Source organism: Ictalurus furcatus, chromosome 14 (genome assembly GCF_023375685.1).
Source record: "Ictalurus furcatus strain D&B chromosome 14, Billie_1.0, whole genome shotgun sequence".
NCBI lineage: Eukaryota > Metazoa > Chordata > Actinopteri > Siluriformes > Ictaluridae > Ictalurus > Ictalurus furcatus.
In genome coordinates this window covers 28,989,212-29,000,602 of record NC_071268.1, presented here as the reverse complement: position 1 = coordinate 29,000,602, position 11,391 = coordinate 28,989,212, and the positions used below count along the sequence as shown (strand labels likewise).

General features: G+C 41.2%; 1 protein-coding gene and 1 long non-coding RNA gene across 3 annotated transcripts; both read right to left on the bottom strand.

Moving 5' to 3' along the window:
- Positions 1 to 303: 303 nt before the first annotated feature.
- On the bottom strand, positions 304 to 6,690 carry zbtb22a (zinc finger and BTB domain containing 22a). The gene is made up of 4 exons (XM_053642061.1): positions 6,234 to 6,690; positions 5,638 to 5,837; positions 4,007 to 4,613; positions 304 to 3,805 (listed from the first exon to the last, which is right to left on the bottom strand). The coding sequence occupies exons 2-4, from the start codon at positions 5,830 to 5,832 to the stop codon at positions 2,883 to 2,885; spliced, it is 1,725 nt and encodes a 574-aa protein (XP_053498036.1). The 5' UTR covers positions 5,833 to 5,837; positions 6,234 to 6,690; the 3' UTR covers positions 304 to 2,882.
- A 535-nt stretch (positions 6,691 to 7,225) lies between these two features.
- Positions 7,226 to 10,760, bottom strand: LOC128618489 (uncharacterized). Of its 2 annotated transcripts, XR_008387729.1 has the most exons (4): positions 9,899 to 10,760; positions 9,587 to 9,717; positions 8,275 to 8,550; positions 7,226 to 7,563 (listed from the first exon to the last, which is right to left on the bottom strand). It is a non-coding gene; the product is annotated as an uncharacterized LOC128618489 (long non-coding RNA). The 2 variants fall into 2 exon arrangements; XR_008387728.1 differs by having other exon boundaries at positions 9,587 to 10,760.
- Positions 10,761 to 11,391: the final 631 nt, after the last annotated feature.

Here is an 11,391-nt window from a genome sequence, read left to right as displayed (position 1 = left end):
TCCACTGTCCTAAAGATGTTGGAAAGGTTACAGTTTCACCCCTGACTGTTACAAAGTGCTGACACTGGAGACTCCTTCCATAAATGTTAATGTCTCTTTACAGAAAACAAACAGCTTTTTTTTATTTAAAAAAAAATCCATTTATGTGGAGCATCTGCCTTCCAAGTCCCTGTGAACGAGCTGTTACTATAGAAACATTAGAACAAATACATTAATATAAACTTCAAGGAAATCAGTCATTGCCTTCTGACCAATTAGAAAACAGAATTCAACAGTGCTGTGGTATTAATACAAATAAAACCCTTGGATAAAAATGTTGATGTTTATTCTGTGTGCAATCAAGCATTCATGTGTACAGACAAACTCGTTATGCTCAGTGACAGGTGATCCGGCAACAAGTCATTAATAAATAACGTCATGTTATCATAGTCTGATTTTGTGTCAAATACTCTTATCCTCGTTTCCTCCTGTCTTCGCACCTTTAGACACTGACAGGTTGCAGTGCACTGGATACGACTGTAAAATCTCGAAACGGTGCTAAAGTGTAACACATGACGAACAAGGTGAAATTTCAGAACTATATCTGGATTGGGAAGGTAAAGTAGGAAACTGCTGACTGAACCTGTGACATCAGGTCAGATCTGGTGTCTGTCGCATACGTCTTTATTTACACTTTGTATCATACAGATGCTGGACCTTCAACATGAGAACGTGTGTATAATTAAGTAATAGTTCATGTGCTGAGGTTCGGAGACACATTTTACATCAACTAAACACAGACTCTAACACACAGACAGGGTCTTGACCCTCATATGAAGATATTAAAAGTTAACACACTTAATTCTTTTACACCGAATGGTTCCGATTTTCTTCAGGTCGTAGGTCTTCATGAAAAATCTCAAATCCTGTCCAGCGCTGCAAAACATAAAAAGTCAACACTTTAAAAGTACCGTGAAAATAATTCTCTTCTCAGAGTTGCACTGTGAAGAACCCATCAGTTAAACAGTTATATAGTGATACTCCTCAGCATAAAGTACAGTATGTCGTTCCTCTTGGTTTCCTCATCTAAGTCACATCCCAAACTGGCCATCTTTACTCACTTTGCATCACTACAACTCTACTCTGTTTTCCAGCTAACATTATGACATTTGCGAGCTACTAAAATCATTGGTGTCTAAGCAGCTGCTTTCACAAAATGAGACCGTCAATGATGCAGACTCTTAAAAATGTCTCGAGGTTTCAAAGGTTCAAGAGTTGTCCAGTTGGGATCGGTGACACCTGGACTCACAATCCTGAAATCTGCTTATTACAGGCTAGAGGTGAAAATTGTTAAAATCCAGTCATAATAAGAAGTAGTAAAGAGCGTGTGTTGTGTTAGGTATCACAAAGTCATTTAACAAAGCTTATACAGACGTGCCAAAAGGAATAACGCATGGTCTCACCAGGGGTGGGGGTCGTCTTACTGTGGCAAAAGTTGTCGGTGGCAGCCCTAATAAATATAATTAACTGATGTTAAATATACACAATATACACTTGCCTAATGTTCGCTAAGTCAGCAATATATTGATAGATTTTGTCACATTATGAAAACTTTCTGTGACGTGCAGATGAGCACTGACTGAAACATTACTAATGTGTGACCGGGGTGGGGAGGGGAAGGGGCGGGGCTTACACTGTGTCACTATCGGAGAGTTCAAAACACCTTCCTGATTCATATGTTGATCATCTGCTGTTTTATAGGCAAAAAAAAAAGAAAAGAAGACAGTTCTTTCGGCGTGTTTTTTGAGCGATAACTCGTACTAGCATACACTGCTGTTAAAATGTGGAGTTGCTATTTGAAACGCGTAAAAGGACGGCAGGTCTGCTTACGTAGACACAGTAATATTTTCAAGCGGCTTACTTAAAAACCCTAACATGGAGTTCATTATTGAGCTTTAATGAATCTCAAAACTTGAGCAATTATTCTACATTTTGACATTTTACAACAGTAATTTATGTAGATTTTCTACTTTACTGTTACTGGGCAACTGAAAGAAGAACGTTTTCCTGCCTTCGCTGTGGACACACCCATATCGAGCTTATTTTGTCAGGCGAATCAATTTGATTTAATCGTTTACAGTGGGAACACATGTACGTACATTAACCAGATGGTCTAATACCTGATCATTTTCATGCTATGTTAACTCACTCATGGTGAGAAAGCACAGAAATGACACTCCACATGATGGAAAGAAAAAAAATAACACGAGAAAAAAAAAAAAAAAAACCTAGGTAGCCAACATTTTAAAAAGTAATTCATGTGAAATGTGAAAAACAAAACCGCAGCAAATCAGGAAACATCTCAGAATAATGGATACTTTTTTCCTGAACATTGTTCACACTTTTTCAGGTCTGGCAATACTTCAATCTAAATTCCCGAGCTTTTTCAGATTTGCTTAAGAACCCTGATGACGCATGTTGCACTCGGTGTGAATTGAAAAGCCTAAACTGCAGAATAAATTAAGTTTATGTCTCCAGTTATAAAATAAAATCCGTTTTGGTTATCTGGTACTGGACCTCAATGGAAGTGATTGATAAAGATGCAAAATAAAGAAACATTTATCTATAATTCAAGGTTGTGGTACTGACACCTGTGAGCTACATCACTGAACCAGCGTTTAATTATAATACTGATACCAAGTGCGAGTAATCACCATGCAGTACCACAGAATCTATGGGTTCCTTAAGGAACTGTATCTTCTCCAGTCAAGATAAAAATCAACCAAACAATGATGCAGATTTGAAGATGAGCAGCTGATGTTGTCTTGCTGTGGTGGATCAAGGCATGAAGATGTTTCTTCACATCTACAGGATTATAAAACTTGATTGATATGATCTGCTTATCAAGTGTAGCTGCCTCCATCTTCCTCCTTCAGAACGTGCTCCAACGGCGCTCCCTCATGCTCCATCTTTACCTGTCCCTCACCTGGGTAACCCTCATACTCCATCTCTGCCTCGTCCTGCCCCGACTCTGCCTCGTTGGTGTCGGTGCAGGCCGGTCTGTTGGCGAGGTGCTGGCAGCGCACCTGGTGTTTGAGGAAACTGTCCCTCCAGATGATCTTCTTGCCACAGACGTTGCACTCATAAGGCCGCAGGGCGCCGTGCGTCTTCACGTGCTTGGTCAGGTGGTGCTTCATCTTGAAACTCTTGGCACAGACGGGACAGATGAAGGGCCGCAAGTTCAGGTGCTGCATCTTGACGTGACGGTCTCGCATGCTCTTCAGCGTGAAGGCTTTACCGCAGTGGCAGAAGTGCACTTTGCCTGCGTAGGGCGTGAGGGACGGCGGAGACGAGGAGGAGGGCACAGGAGAGGAGGAAGGAGGGACGGAGAGGGATGAGAGAGCACCTGACGTCCAGGGAAGCTCTGAAGGCCCTAACACAAAGTCCACTCCACCCCCAGCATTGCCGGGTGACACAGGAAGCAAAGGCCTCTGGGAAACCTGTCCTGTGCCATCCTCAATCTCATCGTACGTCTCTCCCTCGAATCCTCCCTCTGCGAAACGTCCGAAGTCCACTTCTTCTACGTCCTTCTCGGCATCCTCGATTAACTTCCCGCCTGGCTGAGCGCACGGACCCGCCGACCAATCAGCTGCCGGCTGCCACTGAGCGCGAGCAGAAAGAGGACAGTGATCAGCGACGAGCACTTCCTGTGCGTCCTGAGCTGCTGGCAGAAACCCTTCCTCCTGATCTTTGTCCCTCTCTGCACCCTCTCCCTCTCCCCCATTCTCCCCCTCCTTTTTAAGAGTTGCCCCTGAGCCACAGCCTCCTGAAGGAGAAGAGCAGAAGAGACGGTAAAAACACATACACAACAACGAACACACACACTCTCGCGGTGCAGAAAATGTCTGATCCGCTTTGAGGGAGAAAAAAAGCACAAAGACAGAGAGTGAGAGAGAGAGAGAGCGCGAGCTCCCCCTGGTGGACAGGAGTTAAAGTTAAACAGCAGTGATGCAGACGCTCCACTCACCGGCCCGTCGCTCCTCCTCCTCTGACTCCTCCCCTACACCTTCATCTGCCTCCATCCACCTCTCCCCTCGCCTCCTCTCCTCCTCGTCTACCTCCCTGTTCTCCCGGAGGCGAGAGCGCATCCAGTTGCGTCTCTCATTCGTAGCCTCTGGGCTACATGCCCGCTCTACTTCTCCAGCCGGGGGAGAATTGGCTCTGTGCTGGGGTGGCAGAAACAGCCTGGATTTGCCCCATTTACCCTGCTGTGGCACCTGCTGCGGCCTCCTCCAGGTGGCCAGAGGCGGAAGAGCAGCGCATTCTCCTCCGAGGGACTTCTTCTGCTCCTCAGATTCAGTCAGGCAGTCTGAGCTGCTGGGACTTTGGTGCCTGGAGTTGCCAGGCTCTACGCCTGGGCTGGCCTGGGTCAAAGGTCGCGACCTCTTGAGGATATCCGTGCACTTGTCCACAATGTGCCACATCTGCAGAAAGCTGGCCACTGTGACGTAGTTGACGATGTCATCACGCACGATGCTCAGCTGGCCCGTGTAGGCCGAGTTGAGGACGCTCTCGAAGGCCAGAGGGTCCATGACGGACGGCAGAGACACCGTGCTCACGTTCTTCAGCAGCACCTGTGGGAACACGCAGAGAACGTTCCGGATTCACACACACACACACTTCAGCTGATTGAAAGGCGTCTGGTTTCTCTGGAAACATAAGTATAAATTTTCACCCCCCGCACAGACTTTACAACCAGGAAATAAACCTGAATTAATTGGGCTTTTGTGTCACGCGTCTACACAAATGGTCCACGACATCGAAGGGGACAAACATCAACGTCGTTTGTAAAGATGATTTACAAAAACTTGACGGCAGAAGTATTCACCCCCACGTCACGTGTTTATTAAAGCTGAGGATGGAATGTGAATTAAACCATGTTGTAGTTTTGTAAAAATGAAAACATGTACAGGATCGTCCGAGCTTTCATCCCAAGCACAGTCATCGAGTTGTTTACGTCGCCGTGGAGACACCACTGTCGATCATTTATGCAAATGGCCACACCCCAAAGAAAAGGAGTTTAAAAAAATATTAAACTAAAACTCATTTGTAGTGGAGGATATAAATTTCTTTAAACTACGTGGTAAAAGTGAAGTGACATATTTATTGTTACAGTGATCAAATCCTTCTGTCAGTTTCCAAGCTCCACAGTTAACATTTGAATCATTTTCAAAACACAACGCTAGGGCTGGGCGATATATCGATATAATAGCGATATCGTGATAAATGATTACGTGATACGTTTTTCTGAGATATCGTTGGTATGGTGATTTTTCTTCAATCCTTTTTAATCATTACAAATTAAATGGTACTGAATGGATGCTGTTGATTTGACAATTTTTTTTTTTAATTCATCTTCTTTGTCTTTGTAGGGATTAAAGTATCGTCAAACTCAGTTTAAAAATTAGATACCAAATGACTGTTTGATATCTAAACGATGCATCGTGATACACATTATGTATCGTAAAAATGTCCTCAAGTATCGTGATATGATATTTTTGTCGTATCGCCCGGTCCAGATTAAAGCCTAGTGAGCAGGATTAAACTTAATCCTGGTCCTGGAAGGATGTTGTTGTTTTTTTAATTTGTTTTACATACCTGGTCGTGAAAGTAGGGCGAGGAAGCCGCCAGTACGCAGCGATGTGCCCTGAACACCTGTCCTTGAACCTGGATGGACAGATCACACAGTCGTCCTTCCTCTCGCTGACGGTTCAGGTTGTCCAGCACCTGTGCTCGCACATTGGGGAAACACACCTGGACGACCGGCGCACTACTGCTCAGTGTCTTATCCATGACTCCTGCAGGAGGGGAAACACACATTTTACAGTGTGTATTAATGAGCTCTTCAGGAAAACAGTGACATGTGAAAAATGTCTGCAGCAGGGTTTCCTGTGTCACATCCAGCTACCTAATTTGCATATTAACGGTGAATATGTATGAACTGAAATGCATATTTAAATGATCTGTGTCTCTGCAGCTAGACAGCAAACGATATCAGTGTCTTATCTACCTTCAGTGCCCAGCTATCGCGAACCAAACCTGGGCTGAATCCCAATTGGCTCCTTATTGTATAGATAAGTGCACTACACTGAGTGCGCGAGCCGTTATTCCCCCCCTACCTAGTGCGCTTGTATAGGGAGGAAAGAGCCATCTGACACTCAGCTCACTGAAGTGAGAAGAAAAAAACAACTCACCCACAAAATGTACGAATAAGAGCGCCTGCTTGTGGGATTAAAGTGTTAAATATCAACCTCGATAATTAATTTAGTTAATGCTAAGATACTAGGCAGATTAGCCAGCTAGATAATTGCTATTCTTGCTACTGTATAGTTAAAGCGATGTCTATCGTCTCCATTTTTTGTACGTCGTCCTCTTCCTCTTCCTCTTTTTCTTCTTCTTCGGTTGCTGTTGTTGTTCCGTGGTTTTCTTCTTCTTCGGCGTGTTTTGACGCGGTGCGGTTCCGTTTAATATCCGTGCAATATCGCCATCTACCGACCTGGAGTATAAAGTGAGTCTTTCTTTAAAATGATTGCAAAAAAATATAACTTTAGTACAGATACGAAATCTTCCTTTTAGTACGCATACATGTTCAGCAAAATTATATCAGTGTACACAATGCTGTTTTGTATTACAATAAATAAATAAATAAATAAAACAACAACTGATAATTTCTTTTTAAATTGGCAAATTATTTGCAGATATTCGCATTTATGGTATATTTGCAATTTGCAGTTGTTATTGTCAGTGATTCTTTGTTATGGGATAATGCACCCAAATGTTTTCAAATACTTTTAATATTTAAAATATTAGTATGTTAATAAATTACTCCAAATAACATCATCTAAATGTAGTTTTATGTAGTTTTCTGGATAAAATATGACTTAAACACAAAACTGCTTGGTTTAGAAAACAGACCTACACTATGCAAAACCCATTGGCATGTCTAAGAAGTATGATTTTGTGAAGAACCACATATGGGTGTGATGATCAGAGGTGCACATACGTTTGTCCCGTTATAGCGTATGATCTGTAAACAGATATGATATGATGTTCATTCATTCATTTATCTTCAGTAAGCGCTATATCCTGATCAGGATCACTGTGGATCTGGAGCACATCACAGGTTTTTGGAGTTTCACTGCATCAAGGGGTGAATACTTTTGCACTTTCAACTTTTATGCTTTTTATTTATTAAAATTTTTTAATCCCATTTTTTTAAATACTTATGCCAGACACTAACTGTTAAACCAGAACAAATGCTCTGTCCAGCAATGTTTAGCGATCCATAACTAATGACAGACAGTTGAAGAGTCTCCAGACATGATCAGAACAAGAGCTGCTGTTAATGCAGCGTAAAGGAATATTTTTCTAATCCAAGCCGAGCCAGACCGAGTCTCTTCCTGCGGTCCGACCCGCCTGCCAGGCGTGGAGGTGGATCAGTCTTCCTGCAGCTACTGCAGCCAAGACCAACAGAGCTACAGCAACACCAGCCATCATCAGCAGTGTCTCACACACTCACTCCACCTACAGAAAGGAAGAAGACCGAGAAAGATACAACGATGTGTGATTTTAGTCAAGATACACTATTTACACCATACGCTGAACTATTGGTCACTGAGCATGTTACAGTAAAATACCAGAAACATGATGCACAGTGGGATATCTATCAATTTAGCTTTTCTTTGTTGACATCTGTAAGTTAGTGGATTGTTCTTTTGCCCTTTATTTTAGCATAAATATTGTGCCTTTAACTATTCTGCTTTTAACTTCCCTGATACATTTGACTATTGTGAATTCAGCTGTGAAACTCTTGTTTGGGCGTGGCCAGAGGTGTTGTACAAATTGGAACACAGCCTATTATGCAAACAAACAAACAAACAATTACATTTTATCAGAATCACTAAGGATACCACAAATATTGCAATATCGACATATTTAATGTGTTTCAGGGTGAACGGTTCCTTTAATATCATGGGTGAAGTTGACACAGTACCAAAGCCTTCAAATTATATTATATGAAAAAAATTTTAAGCAATTATTTTTATTAACTTAAATATCCTAAGTTAGATTATATCGTACAAAAGTGAGAAATTTTACACCAAACTCTTGAAGCTGAAAGTTTGTATCTGCTTTGATTTTAATAAGAGTCAGAATTTTATCTTAAGATTACAAAATTGTCACACAGACCCTTGTAATTCAGTTTGTATTCAGTTAAAGTGAATCTCCCACACATACTTTTCGCTATCACATTGAGCTCCACTGTGCTCCTCATGCAGTGATATTGACCAGCGTCCGACTGCGAGACTCTCAATATGATCAGGATTAGACTTGCTCCTATGTTGTAACGTCTTTGTGGGTCTCTGATGTGTTTGATCACTTTTCCACCTTGGACGGTGATAATGTCCAGCCTGTTTCCGTCAACGTCTCTGCTCCAGGTCACATTACCTTTGGTCTGTTTGCCACACTTTAGGACAGCAATGTTTTGCTCTGTAACCTCCACATGGTATGTCTCTGTCAGGAAGAAAACAAGAGAGCAGCTCTGAAATCACAGGTTTATATTAATGCGCTCATTCATTATTGTTCTAATATGCTATCGTTTCTATAGTAACCGCTCATTCACGGGGACACGTACGGCGGCCGCTTCACATAAACAGATGTAAAAACATTTGTAACTGTTGGCATGGCGGAGTTGTCTGTAAGAAGACGTTTTTTTTAATGTTTCTGGAAGGAGTCTCCAGTGTCGACAGTTTGTAACCAGGCAAAACAAAATCAGTCAGTATCTTGCTATTGAGATTTAAGATTAATAACAAAAACATTTTGTTATTGAAAGGAAATTCTCTTATGTCATGTATTTTCTTATATTATGAACTGCTGTCAAATACCTATGATGAATGTATTCACTTAATTACCTCTTCTGATAAGCTGATCAACTGCCATCCTTTATTATAGCTGACACATGTATTTTCTATACCTTGAAAAGACTTATTCTTGTGACTTATTTTTATGTGCTGTGTGCTTTGTTTGAATCTGTCTAGCACCTGCACAAGTAGAAACCCGCCCACGCAATGCTGTTAGCTATGTGTATAAATACTCCTGTTCTAGATGAAATAAACTGGAAGTCTTTGTGAACAGCATGTGTCAGTGTGTGTGTTCATTTAGACTCTCCAGGTGCCTGAACAGTCTGCGGTCAATCACACTTTCTAGCTCATAGCAGCACAGAGCTAAGAGTTAAGAGAAGTAAAAAGGCTGAAAAGGCTGACGGAGGACTGAAGGACAGGATCTGAGATTCTTTTTATCTCTAACGGTTATTATGAGAAATATCAAATTATTAAGAATAAATGGAATAATATCACACTACTATGAGAAATACTTTCATTGCATTATTATGTGAAAATAATGTTATTACGAGAAAATATCACATTATTATAAGGAAATAACACTATGTTATTGTGTGAAAATATTGCCTTATAATGAGAAAATATCACATTACTACAAGAAAAATATTACCATAAATATTATATTAGGGTACAAAAGATAGTGTTATTACCTGTGTTACGACACGGCGAAATCGGCGCGGCAGCTCACAAAGTGTAGCGCCGCCCAGGGACGTGGCGGAGGAGGACTACACTTCCCAGTCATACCCGTGCTCGAGTTCGCCAGAGTTCTAATCACAAACACCTGCAAACACTTGAGGTTATATAAGGGCCTCCCTAGCATTAGCCGCGTGCGAAGTAACTGCTCAGCAGCCTCGTCTCTGTTTGTTTACCAAGCCGATTTCATTAGAACTGTTTTCCCTGGTGCTCGACTTCACGCTCGTCTCTCACTACGCTTTTGCCTACGTCCCTGATACACAGCTTACCTGTTCGGTCCCGACTCGATTCTCGTTCTGGATTCTTTCTCACGTCATCTCTCCGCTCGCCCGCGCTTGTCTCCGTCTACGCTTCGTAACAAACTGAAAGTGTTGCATTACGAGAGAATTATGTGAAAATATCACATTTGTGTTATTATGAGAAAAAACATTGAATTAGCTATATTTTAAGTTCATGCTTGGTTTAAACCGCAGTGAAATTTTAATATTGCTGTGTAAATGGTGTGGCCATTAGCACACGCACATTATGTACATTAAGTATTCTCAACTCCCAGCATTTAAACAGACCACTTTATTCCAGGCTGATCAACCTAAAAGATATGAAAACAACTTTAATTACAGCATATTAAATGTCTACAGGCTGGTCAGAGTGTCCTAGAGTTAACATTTTAATCAGTCCTAACACTAAAGGATCCTAGTATGACCTGCCGTATACATATTTGTGTTTAAGCATTTAACAATGCTCTTTAAACCTGGATAACATAGGACTGTGTATAAAAATGCATAAAAGTATGTAAAAATATGTGTGTAACTGTCAGTGGTGTGAATATATCTGAGACTTTGCTTGTATTTCCTCATTTGTAAGTCACCTTGGATAACATGTAGCATCTACTAAATGAATAAATATAAATGTAAATATACTTACTACCATAAGTGGTGTGCAGGTTCCAGTAGAGCATCAGGACGATGAACAGCTTCAGCTCCATCCTCTAATAGAATCAATGAGACTTTCTTATTTTTAACACCCATTTAACTGGTCACTGACAGGAACTATCTCATCTTTTCGGTTCACCTACATGTCTCAGGTTGGGAACCTCAAATTAAAAAGGATCTCAGCACACAGGATATATATATTTTTAGTTGTAGCAGTGCAACAGAAGATGGTGTGAAGAGTATATATGCAGTCTCCTCTGAAAGAATTGGAACAGCAAGGCCAAGTCTGTTGTTTTCGCTATACATTGAAGACATTTGGGTTCGAGGTCAAAAAATTAACATGACACAACAGATCAAGATTTTGGTTTTCATTTCATTTAATTTCATCACCTAGATGAGTTAAACCATTTAAAACATGGCACCTTTTGCTTGAACCCACCCATTTTTTAAAGCGAGCAAAAATATTGGATCATGTTGACTGATAGGCGTTTCTTGCTCCCCAGGTGTGTACTGTTAAATTGATTGTTTAAAGTATTAATAGGTCTGAATGTCTATTCTTGGTCTGAGGCCTAGTTTTTGCCTGTGAAGACTGCATTTGTTGTTAAAAAGGATAAACCAACATGCAGACCAGAGAGCTGTCTATGGGAGAAAAGCAATCCATTTTGAAGCTGGGAAAAGAGGGAAAATCTATCAGAGCCACTGCACAAATGTTAGGCATAGACAATAGAACGATTTGGAATGTCCTGAAAAAGAAGGAAACCACTAGGATTCTAACAACCAGACACTGAACGGGTCGGCCAAGGAAAACAACAGCAGTTGATGATAGAACA